The sequence below is a fragment of the Ranitomeya imitator genome, chromosome 10 (genome assembly GCF_032444005.1).
Source record: "Ranitomeya imitator isolate aRanImi1 chromosome 10, aRanImi1.pri, whole genome shotgun sequence".
Lineage (NCBI taxonomy): Eukaryota > Metazoa > Chordata > Amphibia > Anura > Dendrobatidae > Ranitomeya > Ranitomeya imitator.
In genome coordinates this window covers 132,828,712-132,850,009 of record NC_091291.1, presented here as the reverse complement: position 1 = coordinate 132,850,009, position 21,298 = coordinate 132,828,712, and the positions used below count along the sequence as shown (strand labels likewise).

The following is a 21,298-nucleotide window of genomic DNA, read 5'->3' as shown; positions in this document are numbered from 1 at the left end:
AAAAAAAAAATCTGCAGCTAACTTTTTTTGGGGGGTGTTGAGCATTTAATGTCTCAGTCAAAGGAAAACAATGCAGGTCTCATGGGAAGTGTTATTCTTCCCAATTTAGCCATTCATGGCACAACTCTGTCCAAGCTCCGACTACTGGGGGTGGTGCGGTGAAACCGGCTGCTCTGTGCCGCTTCTGGAAGCTTGGCTCGGTCTCGCTTTGCGTTTTTTTTTCCAACTTTGTTATGAAAGGCTGTGATGGGAATAACCTTTTTAAGACTTTTTATGGGTTTTTATTAACTGTACAGATCATCCCTGTTGGCTCTTTTGTGAATTAGGTCGTAGAAGAGTTGAACCCCTCCAATGAAAGCCAAATCAATAGACCCTTCTACAATCCAACGAAGGTGACTTCCCCCAATTTTTAGAGTAGTTCTACGGTGCTGGAAAACACCCCCGACCGGATAATAGATTGTTTAGCAAACATTCTCTAATATTAAACAATAGGATTATCTATAAAATGTGAAATTCTGGTAATTATTTCTATCAGACTTTATTATTTTCCTATTTCAGGTTAAACTCTTTTTTTTTTGGTTGCTATATTAGGAATATTCGGGTTGGGGCCAATCTGCAAAATCGGCATTGATACCGATCACACCTGACACCGGCTTCTCATTCTGAAATGTAGATTCAACATTTGACATCTTTTACGTATAATGTGACGCTATTGCCCAAGATTGGTGACAGTTCGGGTACAATGTGTAATATAATGTACACATTTCTGAGTTGTAAGATGGATTTAACCCTTCGCTCACATACTTCATTTAGACTTGTATTTAAATTTCCAATAATTTTGCTAATTAAGTCATAAAAATTTGTCACTCTGACATGTCCAATTTTCATCTGAGGGTTGGATTAAAATCAGCAATGCAAGTCTATGGGGTCCACAGAATTATTGGACATCACTTGGATGACACCCGATCATTGTCCGATTTTCATGTTCTGTCAGAAAGGAGAAGGTAGAAAAGCTTTTTTCCCCCCTACACAATTGGGATGACACTCCGACCACACTCATGTACAATAAAATCCGGAGTGACAACCTCCTTCCCTCCGCCAGGACATTAAAAATGGGTCATAGCTGGGTCCTGCAGAGCGAGGCAACTGAAAATGTATTCGTGAGTTCCATCTAATCGAGAGTTTGTAACTCATTTATGACCACAGACCCAATCTAAGTTGAGCTGGAATGCAACACTTTTAATTAAACCCTTCAGCAAAAAATACATTTCTGCAAGTAGGATTAAAAGCCTGAAAATACAGTACAGACCAAAAGTTTGGACACACCTTCTCATCTAAAGATTTTTCTGTATTTTCACAACTATGAAAATTGTACATTCACACTGAAGGCATCAAAACTATGAATTAACACATGTGGAATTAGATACTTAACAAAAAAGTGTGAAAACTGAAAATGTGTCTTATATTCTAGGTTCTTCAAAGTAGCCACCTTTTGCTTTGATGACTGCTTTGCACACTCTTGGCATTCTCTTGATGAGCTTCAAGAGGTAGTCACCGGGAATGGTCTTCCAACAATCTTGAAGGAGTTCCCAGAGAAGCTTAGCACTTATTGGCCCTTTTGCCTTCACTCTGCGGTCCAGCTCACCACAAACCATCTCGATTGGGTTCAGGTCTGGTGACTGTGGAGGCCAGGTCATCTGGCGTAGCACCCCATCACTCTCCTTCTTGGTCAAATAGCCCTTACACAGCCTGGAGGTGTGTTTGGGGTCATTGTCCTGTTGAAAAATAAATGATGGTCCAACTAAACGCAAACCGGATGGAATAGCATGCCGCTGCAAGATGCTGTGGTAGCCACGCTGGTTCAGTATGCCTTCAATTTTGAACAAATCCCCAACAGTGTCACCAGCAAAGCACCCCCACACCATCCCTCCTCCTCCATGCTTCACGGTGGGAACCAGGCATGTAGAGTCCATCCGTTCACCTTTTCTGCGTCGCATAAAGACACGGTGGGAAAGCACAGATTTCCACTGGTCTAATGGTAGTTTCCTAGCAGCTATTTTACCATGAAGGCCTGCTGCACAAAGTCTCCTCTTAACAGTTGTTGTAGAGATGTGTTTGCTGCTAGAACTCTGTGTGGCATTGACCTGGTCTCTAATCTGAGCTGCTGTTAACCTGCGATTTCTGAGGATTTCTGAGGCTGGTGACTCAGATAAACTTATCCTCAGAAGCAGAGGTGACTCTTGGTCTTCCTTTCCTGGGCCAGTTTCTTTGTAGCGCTTGATGGTTTTTGCCACTGCACTTGAGGACACTTTCAAAGTTTTCCCAATTTTTCGGACTGACTGACATTAATTTCTTAAAGTAATGATGGCCACTCGTTTTTCTTTACTATGCTGCTTTTTTCTTGCCATAATACAAATTCTAACAGTCTATTCAGTAGGACTATCAGCTGTGTATCCACCAGACTTTTGCACAACACAAATGATGGTCCCAACCCCATTTATAAGGCAAGAAATTCCACTAATTAAACCTGACAGGGCACACCTGTGAAGTGAAGACCAATCCCGGTGACTACCACTTGAAGCTCATCAAGAGAATGCCAAGAGTGTGCAAAGCAGTCATGAAAGCAAAAGGTGGCTACTTTGAAGAACCTAGAATATAAGACAATTTCAGTTGTTTCACACTTTTTTGTTAAGTATATAATTCCACATGTGTTAATTCATAGTTCTGATGCCTTCGGTGTGAATGTATGATTTTCATAGTCATGAAAATACAGAAAAATCTTTAAAACGAGAAGGTGTGTCCAAACTTTAGGTATGCACTGTATATCAATACCAATTTAAGGAAAAATATTTAAATATAGAAAGAAAATACAAATATTATAAAATTGCAAAATATCTCGGTTTGTTTACATAACATGGAAGACCACAGAACAGAGCAATTCCACCCAAAATAATGGCCGTATTGGGGTAAATCGGGTTTGTTAATGGTCTTCCTTTACTTACGGAGATGCTGACATTTTACTATTTTGTTAAGGCGGCCATACTTATATGGAAAAGTGTAAACTGTTGGTTGTCACTTTTGCCGCACTTTCCCAGCAGTTGATGACAATCTGTCACTTTCTCAGTGTGTACTGGTAATAACATAGTGACAGTTCATCATCGGCTTTGGAGAAGCTGCTCCAAAAGTGACATCCAATATGGCAGCAGATTCTGCTGTTACTTCTGGAAAAAAAAAATGGTATCGGCGACAGAATATAAAAAAAAAATCCAAGATCATAAAATCAACATTATTATTAAATGTGGGACATTGATGATAATGTTTTATTTCCGCCTTTTAGTTAAAGAAAGTCATCAGTTTCCAGTATAGGGGAGAGATTAGTAAACACATGGGTGAGATACATCTCAATCTGTTCACTTCTATCTCATCAATGAATATCAGTTAGTTGCAGAAGAACAGTAGGTCATCTGGGTATTGCACCATAATACGCTGAAGTGCTTCTGCCTTACGGCCATCTGGATGAGAATTAGTAGACCTCAACCTCCACCCCTGCGTAGAGTGGAATAGCCTCTATTCTTTTAATCTTATTCATATATTCCCGGAGAACTTCTTTAAGGCTGTTATAACTGATAATATGCCAAATAGGCCATCTAGCTAACAAAAGGGCGGTGACCGAGCTAGCTGCCAGCTCTGAAAAATCATTAGTAATGGATTGCTCAGACAAGCTTTTGGGTTTCTTGCCAAGGTATCGCTACTATGATTCACGGCCCTCCTGATAAACCACATCACGCCGCTGCCAAAGCAAAGGATCTCTTTATCCCAATACGGGATGAGAAGAACTTTAAAAAAAATCTAGTCTCCATCAGTTCTCCAAATAAGTCACTCTGATTCACTGCAAACGTGCTCTAAGATCCCCCATGATATTTATGATCCACCCATCACCTCCCATGTTCTCTACAATTCACCCATGATCTATCATCTTCTCTATGATCCACCCATGACCTCCCATGGTCTCTATGATCCACCCATGTCCTCCCATGTTCTCTACGATCCACCCATGACCTCCCATGTACTCTACGATCCACCCATGTTCTCTACGATCCACCCATGACCTCCCATGTTCCACCCATGACCTCCCATGTTCTCTACGATCCACACATGACCTCCCATGGTCTCTATGATCCACCCATGTCCTCCCATGTTCTCTAAGATCCACCCATGACCTCCCATGTACTCTACGATCCACCCATGTTCTCTACGATCCACCCATGACCTCCCATTTTCTCTAAGATCCACCCATGAACTCCCATGTTCTCTACGATCCAACCATGACCTCCCATGTTAGCTACGATCCACCCATGACCTCCCATGTTCTCTACGATCCACCCATGACCTCCCATTTTAGCTACGATCCACCCATGACCTCCCATGTTAGCTACGATCCACCCAAGACGTCCCATGTCAGCTACGATCCACCCATGACCTCCCATATTCTCTACAATGACCTATGATCTCTACGTTCCACCCATGAACTACGATCCACCCATGACTTCCAATGTTCGCTAAAATCCACCTGTGACATACCATGCTCTCTCTGACCTCTACATTTCAACCCCCCTTCTACTCTACGATCTCCCACAGTCTCTATGATTCCCTTTATACTTGATGCCTACATTCTAGGACAATATAGTTCATGGCTTAAGCAAAATATCTTGTATGATGCCCCAATTTCCTAAAACGATTACCTAATGTCTCCTGCATCTGTCAATCACATTACATCATCTATACAAAGTCTCATTTCCATTCAGACAATACACAAAAGGGGCCAAGTGTGAATAGGGGGGGTAGGTTCCATCCATGAAGCCATTATGAAAGGTGGACCTCACTAAACTTGAGTGCATGGTGACTGCAGGCCAAAGTATGATCATTTCTTAGCATGGCCTGTAGCGAGATACTAAGCAGCTGTACAACCTCTGCCATATACTAAGGTCTGAAAAATTTCCAAGTACAGAAAAATCTATATAGCCAAGTGTAGAGCTAAAAAATATTATGTGATTCCAACAGCAAGTCACAATATGTAACTCGCCTATTACTTTAGTTTGCAACTTTTTTTTTTATCCCCATGGGAGTTAATAGAAATGTTGTACTATTAGTGTGCACTTGTCAATTCCCATAGACTACTACAGATAACTGGGTCATCTCCCTTGTGCTCAGACATTTTTATAGTGAAAAGTGGCGTTCTTTGTGCTCAGGTCTCTGCATAGGAACAAAGGACACGGCCTGCTGGTGACAATGCTGGGTTCGTAACTAATGATGCAAGTCACATTGATAGGAAAAAAAACCACAGTAGCTCGAATTCTCTCGGCTGCCAAAGTGTAGAAAAAGTGTAGCAGATACCTAGCACTGGATCCGAAATATTACCTCTCCACAGTCTAGATAATAAAGCTACGCCGAGACCCCCAGAGATCTCAAGAACAGGGGGCCCAAACTCATCAGTGTGAGTGCAAAGGATCTGACCACCATTCCTATGGATATTGAATGGGGCAATGATCCCGCATGTCCACTTCCACTCCAGAAATACTGAGGACTTTGGATTGACTGTTGGGGATTGTTGGGGATCCCAATAGTCAGACACCCAGCAATTGTACATTTATCAATAAAAGGTGAGCAAAAATCTTTGTGCTGCCGTGCGCCGGCATCCAGCCCAGCTCTCCATGGCGGTCTTCACTTCTGCACCTGGCATCATGGATGCCTCTAGCACTTAAAGTAGTGTTCAAAATACTAGCAGTCCAATATGACTGACCAGATGAATCCCTGGTTTTGGTATAAATTATATCACTACGTCTCACACAATTTACCAGTTGGGGGCGTAGATTCTAAGAAAACCACCAGACTCGGCATTCACGATCTGCAGATTTTTGAGTCTGTGTATTAGAATAATTAATTGAAAGGGGAAAGTGTTCACAATAGTAGTAGTGTGGAGTTCAATTATTGAGGATAATCACTCTGGGAAGAAACAGGTGTGAATCAGGTGGCCAGGACAAGTTGTACATGTACCGTATTTCTCCTTGAAGCCTTAGAAATATGGGTCGTTCAAGACATTGCTCGGAAAAACAGTGTACTTTGATTAAAAAGTTGATTGGAGAGATTAAAAGATATAAAGAAGTGCAGACAATGATCGGCTGTTCAGCTAAAATGGTCTCCAATGCTTTAAAATGGAAAGCCAGACCAGAGAGACGTGGAAGAAAACGGAGACGACCATTGTAATGGATGGAAGAATGGCCAGAATGGCCAAGGCTCAGCCAACTATCACCTCCAGGATGATCACAGAGTCTCAAGCTACCTGTGAGGACTGTGACAGAAGACGCCTGTGTGACACTAATCTCTGAGCAAGAAGTCCCCGCAAAGTCCCACTGATAAAAAAACGACATGTACTGAAGAGGATACAATGTGCCAAACAACACATCAACCGGCCTAAAGAGAAATGGAGAAACATTTTGTGGACTGATGAATGTAAAATTGTTCTTTTTTTGGTCCAAGACAGTTCGTCAGACGACCCTCAAACTCTGCATTCAAGCTTCAGTACACCCTGCAGACAGCGAAGCATGGTGGTGAAGCATCATGATATGGGCAGGTTTCTCTTACTATGGTGCCGGAATTATTTACGGCATACCAGGGATCATGGACCAGTTCGCATATATTAAAATACTTGAAGAGGTCATGTTGCCTTACGCTGAAGATGATATGCCCTCGAAATTGGTGTTTCACCAAAACAACCACCCTAAACACACCAGTACACAAGTAAAATCTTGGTTCCACAGGCCAACAAAATTGAGGCTATAGGGCGACCCAATCCCCGGACCTTAATCCGATAGAACACTTGTAGGGTGACCTATAAAATGCCATTTCTGAGACAAAGCCAACAAATGCCAAATAACTTTGGGATGTAGTCCAATGTTCATTTTTTGTTATTTTCTCTCCATATTGTGAATTAGAAAGCAGCGTGCAATGTTCCGAATGCTGGAAATAAAACTAGAAGAAAGATTTTGTGATTAACTCGTGTATAGAACGCACTGCTATTATTATGAACACTACTGTACATAGGCCCAGCGATGTCATGATGTCATCGAGCCCGGTACGAAGCACGGAGGATGCCGGGTGCAGAAGTGAAGGCTGCCCTAGCCCAGCTGTGCCCTACTCCGGTACTCCATGGCAGCTGGATTAGAGTAGTGCAAACCTCCTCAGTCGGCACTGGGACGCCGATCTTGGGTGCCTCTTGAGATTAGTAGGCCTCTGCCACGTAACCCAAGTTGTGGGGGCCAAGGAGTTGTAAAAGGTGCTTAGGATGAGGCCTAGGAAGTCTGTACTGTTCTGGTCCGGCTGTACCAAAGTGGGTGCCGCACTAAGGCAGCGTAAATCTTTTTTTCTCAACTCTATCCTGTGGATATGTGATATGTATCGTTTATTGAGCATCCTCTATTTTGAATATTTCATAAAATAAATTTTGATGAGTTGATAGAATTATTTGTAGTTTCATTGCATCTAAAATAAGAAAATGAAGCAATTGTACAATGGTCTTTATGACAAATGTCCTATCGTTTTGAGTCTACATCTCTGATGCAGACCTGTACATCTCACTTGTTGCCGACTACAAACCAAATGTGCCATTTTTTATCACGTTTTTGCATTTATTCCACTTTTCACCTAATCCTCACAAACGGACAATTGTGTAGGTTAACAAAAAAGTAGGGTAGAGAGGTTTGGCAATTCCACTGTAGGATCAGACTACACAGAATGTGTTTGTAGTCTGTTACCAAGGAAACACATAGGTTTGTATAGGAAACACATTGATAAGAGGTTTGGCGATATTTTTATTGATTTTTTAACTTTTGCAATGGATTTAATTAAGTAAAACACAAGTTTGCACCTGGAACAAAGCATCCTGGGGAAAGTTAATCTCTGCTGGCACCAGTGCCGCCTCGCCGTGGTTTGACAACCTTGTCAGTTTTTAATTGTCTTATCCCAATATATACCGTAGGGAATTTTCGCTGTAACACTGCCTTTAATTGTGTGATTTATATAATAAAATCAATTAATTAATCTGGGCATATCCCGGCGCTTTATTAAACCACGCTTTCTTCTGTCTTTGTTAGCAGAGCGGGTTACGTTAGGTATCTTAGGATTACAAATGACAGAATGAAATGACTGGCTAATGGGTAGCCGCACTGAGAGAAAAAAAAAAAAAAAAAGCAAAAATCAGAAATGTAGAAGAAAATCGGGCCCCAAACGGTTTTCATTCCCAAGTATTAAAAATTAGCAGACTGTAAAGGCCATCGAAAGATGAAAGCAAATTGGCGATTCTGGGAATTAACGGCAAGACGAGAACAGGTTGTGATTGTTTAAAAATCTAACAAGCTGCTTTTTTTGATGTTTTCCCCGCGTGTAGGAGTGTTTGTCTTCGATGATTGTCGTGCTTGTCATCAAGGAGATGCTTTTCTTTAATGAATCACGAAGAAAAAAGGGGTGCGGAAGGTGTCACTCGTTTTCAGCTAAAAATATCTGGAGCACTGAAGAGAAGTAGGTGGGGTATATGGCATGTAGATACGTTGGGATCATGTCTCAGTGTCACAAGGAACCTCTTAAGAATGTTTTCTGATTCAACCCGATTTATGGAGGCCACTTCTTCCGATACTTGCACTCCGTAAGTCCTCCATGATGTTCAGAGCTTGTTTTTTTGGGGGGGGTATTCGGCACCATATTGATACATCCTACTGACAAATATAGTGCACGTTGGACTAAAGGAAGGTTCAAACGACAGGATTGAAGCCAGTTTTCTTACACTTTTCCGGACCTATTCGCATCATCTGTGTCTATGTAGGTGTTAGTTTGGGCTTAAAGACTTGTGGTCGTAATACAGATGAGAAAATGTGGTGTGATTAATCCTTTACTAAGTCTAAAGTCTTTAGTCCACGTTCCACCTAGTCTTTTCGATCTCCAAGTCTTTGATTGTTCCCCAAGGCTTGTTGTAGGCATTTACATAATTCTGGAATGGTCCCATTAGCTCATCTCTTACTCATTTGCCTTATTATGAGTGAAGATCTCAAATATATTCTCTTTGGGTCCGCTCTGATGGAGACCCAATATATATTGACTAGTTTTCTCTGTGAAGGACTCATGATGACCATTTATTGCATTGTTGTCCATCCATGTTTATAGCCATCGTGTACCAGCTCCTGGCCACAGAGTTTCCTCTTTGGAGAATAAAGCTGGTCACCTAAGAGTTTCGGCTCCCAGACCTGCTCAATAAACTAAAGATCAACCCATTCAATATTGACAAAAAATGTAAAGCATATTAATCTGGATTTACATATAACTGCTCAGAGAACAGACAGATTCATGGACCTCCTGTAGGTCTCCTGACCCAAACTCAATAATCTCAATACAGATGAGGAGACCAGCAGCTGGTCCGTGCATTGAGGTTCATACTTGGACCATGGACCACTGATGTGTAAATCCGGCCTTAATCGGAGACTTCACCCTCCCTAGCCAAAGTTTAAGCATTTCATTTAGGGCCCATACTCCACAAATTAACCACTGGTGATCACAGCCATTGAATCAAAAAGTGGTCACCAGCTTCAGAAGTCACCAACAGAAAAAGGAAAAGGTGGCATTTGAAGGATATGTTTTACTATTCGTGAAGATAGTCCATAGGAACCACAAATGTATGGTGATCAAAGCCATTGCACCTACAGATAAGGTGACTACCAAGAGCTGGTGAGAAAATGAGAAAGGTTGGTTTCTAAGGAGTTTATTTTACGGCCATTAAATCAGAGGTTTTTATTTATTTATTTTTTTTGGAGAGGAGCAAATACATTTGCAGGACAAAAGGTCCAGTGGCCACACTGCTGGTCCAGAGCCCTGCAAACCTTCTCCTACTTGGTAGCATTCCCAACTCCTCTTACGATTTGTGGTTTGGCCACAAAATGCCAAACTATGCCGTCATGCCGGGCCAACTAATAAGAGGAGGTGCCGGTGATGTTAGCAGATAGGAGGTTCCAAGAGCTTTGGTTCGGCAGCCATGGACTACTAATATGGTGCCTGAATCAAGAACCTGAAAACCTGTTTGATGGACTCTAGTAATTTTATAATGGAAGATAAACATCCTAAAACTATGACCCAAAGCTTCATTTTATGCTATTGGTACTTTCTTGCCATAACCATGAGTGTATTAGAGGCATACACTAGGCACGGCCACGCTCAATGCTTTCCAGGTGATAGAATAAACAATAAGGTATTAAATTGGGGAGCACTTTCATGTTTCTGCCGCCACCTGTTAATGAGTCACGGTTCCCCAGGCCCTGATGAAAGAGATGCCGAGAAGTAATCTGGCTTTGAACTTGCGAGGAAGGTAGGGCGAACGGGGAGCGCCGCGGCGCGTGTACTCTGCGTGCGATAGGAGACGTCAGCAGGATGTCAGCCTCCAATCACAGGCACATCTGGAAGTCCCTTTATCTCTCCCAGAGCCGGCCTGTCTGTAATTAATACATCAAACCCTTAATTACAGGCAGTACTTTTATGAGTGTTCGGGGAATATGGCTGCAGAATGGTGTCACTGTCAAGATGACAAAGACAAATAGAAGACAAAGTGACAGCTTAATGTGGCGCCGAGTCTCGGCTCGTGTGTGCTGTAGAACTATATTCATACAGGTCATTGTTCCCTAAAAGTTTAGAAAGGCAAAACCACCACTCGCAAATTATCGATCAAGACCTGTCAACGTGTGGGAACTTACAGCTGACAAAAAGTTAAACTTGTGCATTACTCATCTCTATAGTTAATTCCTGTATACTTCGGAAACACACGTAAAGTGAGAAGTTTAAAAGTTCATAAAAAAGTTGCATTAAGTTTTTCATACAGTTTGGCCACTAGGTGTCAATGTTTATTTGAAGATTTTCATGATGTTTTATTTTATTTTTTAGTATAATGAATGAAATGATTGTGTAAACTGGACCCCCCATCCATCCAAGAGACCCCGATTTGGACTGCTGCTATAATTCCGTTATATCCCACTTTGCTCCTGGGAGCCCATGAAATTAAACTGATGAACAGACTTCATGTCCCGCAATATCCAAGGTGTTGAGTAGTGATAGACCCAGTTGACCTACGATAGTAATACACGTCCCTATTTAGGGTTAATGTCAAGCGCACACGTACTTGTGGGTGGCAGCATTAGTTATGGAGGGCAAATAGGATATCCAAAAAAATGTTTATATGGGACTGTTTAAGGCATAAATGCCAACATATAATAAGTGTAGCGTTCAGTATCCGCATTGTACCATATGTCAAAATAAGTTCTTAAAGGGGTTGTCCAAGGATGTGGCTACTGATGGCATTCTTAGAATGTGTCATCAACATAAAAAAAAATAAATAAATAAATTGGTGGTGGTATGATACTCAGCACTCCCACCAATTATCTTCTTGCGGGGCCTAGAGAGTAAAAGTATACAGTGCAAAGAGCCAGAACAACCAGCTCGATACAACACATAGTGGTCATTCACAGGTACTGCAACTAAGATGAGAGAAAACCCCCTTTAAAATCTAAACTTTTCCCGGTCACTGAAACAGAATGGCATACTTGACGAAGATCTCGATTTTACCAAGACGATCCTAGAACTTGATCTCCAAAAAGGATGGGGTTTTAAAAAGAAAAAACTGAAAAAAGTTGCTGATTTGGGAGTGATCTTAGGTGTTCCTAGGGGGTGAGGCCTCTGCTTTGGGAGTGATCTTAAGGTGTTCCTAGTAGGTGAGGCCTAACTTTTCAGAAATTTGTATTCGATATTTGGTAAGTATTGATCAGCAGAAAAGTCACTTAAGGATCATCTCTAATGCTAGAGAAGTATCTCCAGCAGCTACGGGAAAAGAAGACGGGACACCATTGAGCGGTGGAATCATCTCTAATGCTAGAGAAGTATCTCCAGCAGCTACGGGAAAAGAAGACGGGACCCCATTGAGCGGTGGAATCATCTCTAATGCTAGAGAAGTATCTCCAGCAGCTACGGGAAAAGAAGACGGGACCCCATTGAGCGGTGGAATCATCTCTAATGCTAGAGAAGTATCTCCAGCAGCTACGGGAAAAGAAGACGGAACACCATTGAGCGGTGGAATCATCTCTAATGCTAGAGAAGTATCTCCAGCAGCTACGGGAAAAGAAGACGGGACACCATTGAGCGGTGGAATCATCTCTAATGCTAGAGAAGTATCTCCAGCAGCTACGGGAAAAGAAGACGGAACACCATTGAGCGGTGGAATCATCTCTAATGCTAGAGAAGTATCTCCAGCAGCTACGGGAAAAGAAGACGGGACACCATTGAGCGGTGGAATCATCTCTAATGCTAGAGAAGTATCTCCAGCAGCTACGGGAAAAGAAGACGGGACCCCATTGAGCGGTGGAATCATCTCTAATGCTAGAGAAGTATCTCCAGCAGCTACGGGAAAAGAAGACGGAACACCATTGAGCGGTGGAATCATCTCTAATGCTAGAGAAGTATCTCCAGCAGCTACGGGAAAAGAAGACGGGACACCATTGAGCGGTGGAATCATCTCTAATGCTAGAGAAGTATCTCCAGCAGCTACGGGAAAAGAAGACGGGACACCATTGAGCGGTGGAATCATCTCTAATGCTAGAGAAGTATCTCCAGCAGCTACGGGAAAAAAAGACGGGACATCATTGTGCGGTGGAATCATCTCTAATGCTAGAGAAGTATCTCCAGCAGCTACGGGAAAAGAAGACGGGACACCATTGAGCGGTGGAATCATCTCTAATGCTAGAGAAGTATCTCCAGCAGCTACGGGAAAAAAAGACGGGACATCATTGAGCGGTGGAATCCTCTCTAATGCTAGAGAAGTATCTCCAGCAGCTACGGGAAAAGAAGACGGGACCCCATTGAGCGGTGAAACAAAGGAGCTATGCTGCCTCTCCACCATCCATGCTGCCTAAAGACTTCGCTCGTCTACAATAAGTTTTACTTTGGAATAGCAAGTTGGTCATTTACAACGTAGAGTGAACCTGTGGACCAGATGACTCCGGGACGAAAAGAGTGCCCACAGGTCACTACGTCCTCTAAGATCATGATACGCAAAAGAAAGTGGTTTACATAGGGCTCACGGGTACATCAGAACATCAGGAATAATGAACATAATTTATAATCAAGTCCAGTTCTGTTCATAAAATCAGAATTTTGTGAGGTTCTGATGCACCCAGACACCCACACCAGATACAGCCCTATCTCCACCCTGGGAAGATGTCCACAGTCAAAGAAGAGTAAAGAATAAGGCCAATTTCACACATTCACGTCTCCTGAACTTATCAGGTCAGGACATGTAGTCCTCACCCTCAGCAATCTCAAGCATCGTGTCCAAGGCATCAACTTTTGTTTTTTTGTTTTCTCGAAACCCACCCCTTTTGTGGCCTAGTTGTTGAGATTGTCTCGTCAAAATCAAGTTCCGGGGTCAGGAGACCAGTGGAGGGTCCGTCTGTCAAAGTCCAGACTTGGATATGTCCATACTTGGATGTGTGTAACTGGCCCAAGGCTTCGGCCTCATTCACACTTCAGTATTTGATGTCTGAAGCGGATCCACAGGAACAAATATGGTGGAGACGTTTTCTTGGCTTAAAAAAATGGGTGAAAAATGCTGAACAGAGCCTGAAGTGTGGGGAGGTTGCAGCACAGAATGATGCCTCTACCAGAACATTGCCTGTGTCCGCAGTAAAAATGGCGCACCCGTTGCAGTAATATTTGGGCTTCCACACAATAGGGGTCTTTATTCTTCTCTACCGTCTCGCAAAGGTTTTCTTTAGCCAAGTTTTATTCAATTATGAATAAGCCTACACAGATTGCCAGCATTTTGTGTACACTGTGCATAGGCAGTAAATTGCCAATCGGTGGTGGTGGGGCAGGTTTATACAGAGCTTATGAATAAGGAGGACTACCTGCTAATAAAACAGTGACTTAAGCAATACTACAGCAAGAAGCTCAGCAAGTGACATTTCTGGATTCAGGGTCTCTGCCCCTACATGATGGTGCTCTTAGGTTAGGTGGCATGAATCTGGCTACAGATTTCTTTTCCATTCGCATTTGTCGCTGAAAATATTTTTGCAATTGAGTTTTGTTAAAAATGTTGGACCATTTGTCTTCTACAGCAACTATGTATAACAGTACATAGCAGAATGATTTACCAGTGAATCAGTCAGAGAGCTCGATCTATTCATCAGCTTTATCTCTCTTCTGAATGATCTTCTTATAATTATTGGAACTTTGTGGTGGTCATAAATCAACTTAGATGATGGTTCACGAGAAGAGAAATAAGGGTTACAAGACGAGGTCCCTGATGGGATGCACAGGTAGACCATTCTGCAGTCTGCTATGTACGGCGACAGGTAGAGGCTGTAGAAGATAAAAACTGTCCAAAATGTTTTAATGAAACCCAATAGTACCTAAAAATGCATGCAATAAAATGCTCCCAAAAGAGATCTACATTTTTTCCAGAAGTAATTAAAAGAAAATTAATGCGTCAGTATATACAGATTAGATGTATACCATCCGCACCACCACAGCTGCAGTTACAGGAGATCCGCCGTCACTACTTAGGGGTAATTGGGAGAAATTACATCTTTTGCACGAGACAATTCGAGACTAGATTCTTTAACAATTAAAGGGAATGTAATCTGAGAGCAGCATGATGTAGGGACTGAGACCCCGAGTCCAGTGATGTGTCACATAACTGGACCACTTGCTCCACTTTCGAGGAAATCCCTGTTTTCTCTGCTGCATATCTACCAGTTCTCTGAATGCGGAGCTCTGCATAACCCCGCCCACAGCACTGATTGGCAGCTTTCTGCCAGTGTACACAGAAAGCTGCCAATAAGTGGTGGGGGCGTGGTTGGACTACACGGCACAGGACAACTAGTTTGGTAGTGATAATCTCTTGCTGATAAAACACTGATTGTATTGAAACTACAAATATCAACCCCGTAAGTGACAGGTTGCTAAAATCAGTCTCTCTGCCCCCATACTTCACGCTGCTTTCATATTCACTAGCAAAAACCTGCTGTCAGATTCCCTTTAAGCAAAATATGATAAATCCAGGGGATTTTATTTACTGGTGATTTTTTTTTTTTTTTTGCATTATTTTAGGGCTCCATTCACATTACTTTATTTTGTTCAAGGTTTCATATGCCTGATTCTTTAAAAATTATGAATAAATGCAATTAGAGGACAGAAAAGGTTTCCCGATCATCCCTCAGTGGAATGCATGCCTTAATTGTGGAATAAAATATGCTAATGAAACATGGGAAAAAAAACACAGAAAAAGCAAAAATAACTGCAGATATTAAAATAGATTACTGTACAATCTGGAGTTTGTGTAAAGCACACGGGGGTCTCAGTAGTTCAGACAGTATATTGGATGTATTCTATAGTGAACATTCAAAATTGTGTTTGATTTTGCCAAAAATTTTACCAAATTTTTTCTACTCTACTTTTTAGACCGAGATTGAAGAACAGACTTGGTGTCATCAGTAGAAGTCGGCCATGTATTACGTTACTGAGACTCCGGAACTTACCATACACATAGAGCGTGTAGTCGGCCGATGAGCTGCCCACGCTGTTGGAGGCTTCGCACCGGTACGTGCCGTTATCCGTCTTGTTCAGGCTGCTGAAGTAGAGCTTCTCGTCCTCAATGAGGACATGCTCGGGAAGGTCATCGTCTACTCGCACCCACGTGACTTTCCCCGGTCTGCAATAGACAAGACAGTGAGGTGAGGCTTCCACTCGCTGGGGAAAAATTACTCTAGGATTAAATTACGGTATTTGTGCTGGACTTCAACATAAGAAAAGCAAAATTATTACTGTCGTCACTGGCTGAAGCAGAGGGCTTGAAAGGCCAAGAACACCTGAGCATACAATTTATGTGATGATCCAACTGCATCCTATAGGCAAAGTTCAGTAACTTTCTGAGTAGTCTTCACAAAAACGTTTCTACCAATCTGCTGCTGTAGCAGAGTCTGTAAGTCCTTTCTCCCTTTCTCTAGCTGGGTGATATGCAGAAATGTTACAAGTCCATCAGAGCTCCCACTCTCTATTCTCAGTGTTACAGATAGCAGCAGGGAAAGGATGAGGTTTGCATACAAATCTCCAGTGGTTAGGGGAGAAAGCATGCAAAGTCTCTGGAGGGGGAGAAAATTTCAGTAGAAAAGAAGGAAAGAACATGAAGATGAAATAAGAGCAAGATAACCTGCTGATATATGAGCTAATGAGAACCGCAGTGCCCTGGATACACACAGGGCTCAAATCCAACCTATATTGCTGGGAGAGACACCTACAGGTCCTTCTCAAAAAATTAGCATATAGTGTTAAATTTCATTATTTACCATAATGTAATGATTACAATTAAACTTTCATATATTATAGATTCATTATCCACCAACTGAAATTTGTCAGGTCTTTTATTGTTTTAATACTGATGATTTTGGCATACAACTCCTGATAACCCAAAAAACCTGTCTCAATAAATTAGCATATTTCACCCATCCAATCAAATAAAAGTGTTTTTTAATAACAAACAAAAAACCAACAAATAATAATGTTCAGTTATGCACTCAATACTTGGTCGGGAATCCTTTGGCAGAAATGACTGCTTCAATGCGGCGTGGCATGGAGGCAATCAGCCTGTGACACTGCTGAGATGTTATGGAGGCCCAGGATGCTTCAATAGCGGCCTTAAGCTCATCCAGAGTGTTGGGTCTTGCGTCTCTCAACTTTCTCTTCACAATATCCCACAGATTCTCTATGGGGTTCAGGTCAGGAGAGTTGGCAGGCCAATTGAGCACAGTAATACCATGGTCAGTAAACCATTTACCAGTGGTTTTGGCACTGTGAGCAGGTGCCAGGTCGTGCTGAAAAATGAAATCTTCATCTCCATAAAGCATTTCAGCCGATGGAAGCATGAAGTGCTCCAAAATCTCCTGATAGCTAGCTGCATTGACCCTGCCCTTGATGAAACACAGTGGACCAACACCAGCAGCTGACATGGCACCCCACACCATCACTGACTGTGGGTACTTGACACTGGACTTCAGGCATTTTGGCATTTCCTTCTCCCCAGTCTTCCTCCAGACTCTGGCACCTTGATTTCCGAATGACATGCAAAATTTGCTTTAATCAGAAAAAAGTACTTGGGACCACTTAGCAACAGTCCAGTGCTGCTTCTCTGTAGCCCAGGTCAGGCGCCTCTGCCGCTGTTTATGGTTCAAAAGTGGCTTTACCTGGGGAATGCGGCACCTGTAGCCCATTTCCTGCACACGCCTGTGCACGGTGGCTCTGGATGTTTCCACACCAGACTCAGTCCACTGCTTCCTCAGGTTCCCCAAGGTCTGGAATCGGTCCTTCTCCACAATCTTCCTCAGGGTCCGGTCTCCTCTTCTCGTTGTACAGCGTTTTCTGCCACATTGTTTCCTTCCAACAGACTTACCATTGAGGTGCCTTGATACAGCACTCTGGGAACAGCCTATTTGTTGAGAAATTTCTTTCTGGGTCTTACCCTCTTGCTTGAGGGTGTCAATGATGGCCTTCTTGACATCTGTCAGGTTGCTAGTCTTACCCATGATGGGGGTTTTGAGTAATGAACCAGGCAGGGAGTTTATAAAAGCCTTAGGTATCTTTTGCATGTGTTTAGAGTTAATTAGTTGATTCAGAAGATTAGGGTAATAGGTCGTTTAGAGAACCTTTTCTTGATATGCTAATTTATTGAGACAGGTTTTTTGGGTTATCAGGAGTTGTATGCCAAAATCATCAGTATTAAAACAATAAAAGACCTGACAAATTTCAGTTGGTGGATAATGAATCTATAATATATGAAAGTTTAATTGTAAGCATTACATTATGGTAAATAATGAAATTTAACACTATATGCTAATTTTTTGAGAAGGACCTGTAGACCTCACATCCAGCCTATATTACTGGGAGAGACACATAAACCTCACATCCAGCCTATATTACTGGGCACTGCTCCTAATAACCAGATTCCTACTCCACACTGATGAGGGGCAAAAACCCCGAAACAGCTGTATGTGGATGGATACCATGCTTGGCATACGTGGCTTTCCTTCATAGGATGCTGCCCTTCCCGTGGTTGTTCCTTCCCAGGGAAAGGCCTGGCTATTCACTGCTTGCGTCGAGAAACACATGATGGTGTCTCCGCAGCTTCTTTACATATATTACTTGGAGAGACACCTAGACCTCACATCCAGCCTATATTACTGGGAGAGACACACAGACCTCACATCCAGCCTATATTACTGGGAGAGACACACAGAACTCACATCCAGCCTATATTACCGGGAGAGACACACAGAGCTCACATCCAACCTATATTACTGGGAGAGACACCTAGACCTCACATCCAGCCTATATTACTGGGAGAGACACACAGAGCTCACATCCAGCCTATATTACTGGGAGAGACACACAGAGCTCACATCCAGCCTATATTACTGGGAGAGACACACAGACCTCACATCCAGCCTATATTACTGGGAGAGACACACAGATCTCATATCCAGCCTATATTACTGGGAGACACACACATAGCTCACATCCAGCCTATATTACTGGGGGAGACACACAGACCTCACATCCAGCCTATATTACTGGGAGAGACACACAGAGCTCACATCCAGCCTATATTACTGAGAGAGACACACAGAGCTCACATCCAGCCTATATTACTGGGAGAGACACACAGAGCTCACATCCAGCCTATATTACTGAGAGAGACACACAGAGCTCACATCCAGCCTATATTACTGGGAGAGGCATTCCTTTTAGAAAAATCTAAAACTTCTATCAGGCTTTAAATTGCATATTAAAATATGCAAAAACTGAAAATGAACAAAGTAATGAAGATTGAAGACTGAAAATAAGTGTAATTTTAATAAAAAATGGAGGGCAGTTAGAATAAAAATTGGTGGTCAGCACACAAAAAATACAAGTGGTCATCAAGACCAGATAAATTGCAACATGCAAAGTGGATTTGTGATTCTTGCTTGGACCTAAGGTAGGCGGCTTCAGAAAAGACTCGTCCACCAGCTCGATTTGGAGCTGCAAATCCTGACATGTATGATCAGTTATCTTGGAAAGTTAGTGAAAATACAGCTCTTGATTCTTGTACGCTCTTGAATACAAATAAAAACTTGTATTGAAAAATCCAAACTAAAATCTTAGAAACATTGAAAAATGAAGAAATTCTGAAGGAAGTAGCAAAAACCTACGTGTTTCGAGAAGGCATTTGTGCACAATGCCGGTTCGAAACGGGCAGGTTTTTGCTACTCTCTTCAGGAGGTCTTTTTTTTTTTTAATGTTTCTAGGATTTTAATTTGGAGGTTTCAATAAAAGTTTTCGTTTTTGTTCACACTTGGAAATCAACAGCTGGATTTTCATTAAAGGGAACCTGTCACCTGAATTTGGTGGGACAGGTTTGCGGTCATATGGGTGGGGTTTTCGGGTGTTTGATTCACCCTTTCCTTATCCGCTGGCTGCAATATTGGGTTGAAGTTCATGCTGTGTTATCCGTAGTACACGCCTGCGCAAGTCAATCTTACCTTGCGCACGAGCAGTATGCTTTGCCCAACTGTGAGCAAAGCCGAAAAGCGTTAGTGCGCATGCGCCGGAACACAGCAAAATACTTCTGGAACATAGTGTGCCTGCGCATGCGCACTAATGCTTTTCGGCTTTGCCCACAGTTGGGCAAAGCATACTGCGCGTGCGCAGGGCAAGATTGACTTGCGCAGGCGTGTACTACGGAGGACAGAGAATGAACTTCAATCCAATATTGTGGCCAGCATGCAGCCAGCGGGTAAGGAAAGGGTGAATCAAACACCCGAAAACCCCGCCCCTATGACCGCAAACCTGTCCCGCCAAATTCAGGTGACAGGTTCCCTTTAACTTTCCAGGTCCCATCCATTCCTTCCCAACCGGGAGCTTTCATCCGAGCACTTCCGATGACTCTAAGCATTTGAGACGATAGCTGAAGAGCAGACATCTCTTCTATATATGAATGGTCATCCTTTACGCTCGCCATGGTCAATCAAGTGGTTGACGTTTATATTGTTGGCTTTTTTGCCATCATTAGAGATGAAGAAGCCGTCCTTCGTCGGTCATTACCATAATGGACAGCGTATATTAGGCCTTCCATCTCCGAATGATAGAAACACACATTTACAAAAAAGAATGGAAGCAAACTTTAATTGAATTACGTTCCATTTAGGCATGTTAGACAGCGACGTTAATTAAAACAAAGTAGTTGTTGTCAAGTCTTTCTATTCCATCTGTATGCGTCTACATTAACATATTCATAAGGGGGAAAATATAAAAACCCCGTACTACATGCCAGTGCCACATCAACGTCATTGTCACTGCCAATGTCGCACCTCGCTCAATGTCACTCACACCGTGTCAGTGTCACAACCGACGGGTGCAATCAATTATTTAATGTCAGTGGCTTATAAATAGATGGAAAGGCCAGATGTAAAATATCAAGAAATGGCAGCTACTTCATAACATCTGCTGCAGACTTTTTATCATCTAGTAATGTGTGGTTTTATACGTAATGTATTATACATGACCAATTCTCAAACACTGGGGTAGATATACTATGGCAGTAGCAACCCAAGGCTGTATGATGAACATACGCTACACCTGAAGTGGATGACCGATGTTGTGAAAGTTTATGGAGACCATCAAGGAGTCAATATCACTCTACATGTCTACAAAGAACATGACGTTAATATCACTCTACATATCTATGGAGAACATTGAATCAAAGTGGCTGTACATGTGTAGGACAATATTGTTCTATACATCTCAGGGTAGGTGCCCAGGGTCAGGAATCGGCAGCGCTTTGAAAGCAGCATATATCCGCTGCCGACTTGAACCCAGGTGATTCCGCATGTGTTCATTACATTGTACGGGTGACATTTATCTCCGCAAGATAAATAGACAAGCTGCGGTCTGCAAAGGCGCACTGCATGTCAGTCTCCGCAGGGAAGCCACAGGCATCTCGGCATGCATAGTGGAGATGGGATTTCTTGAAACCTCATCTGGAAGCTACGGATGTAGTCAGCGTCCAACCCGCAGCATTTACTGACCGTGGGAACGTACCCTAAGGAGTCAGTGCTGCAATACACACATCTATGAAGATCATCAACTAGTCATTGCTGCTCTAAATGTCTACAGAGATCAATGAGTC

General features: G+C 42.5%; 1 protein-coding gene across 8 annotated transcripts in view; it reads right to left on the bottom strand.

The window, feature by feature from the left end:
- The window catches only part of CADM1 (cell adhesion molecule 1), a 232,581-nt gene that overhangs the window by 42,104 nt on the left and 169,179 nt on the right, over positions 1-21,298 (bottom strand). For all 8 annotated transcript variants that reach the window (XM_069741373.1, XM_069741372.1, XM_069741370.1 and 5 more), the window contains one exon: positions 15,618-15,790. In XM_069741373.1, coding sequence (XP_069597474.1) covers positions 15,618-15,790 — 173 coding nt within the window. The remainder of the gene's footprint in view (positions 1-15,617; positions 15,791-21,298) is intronic.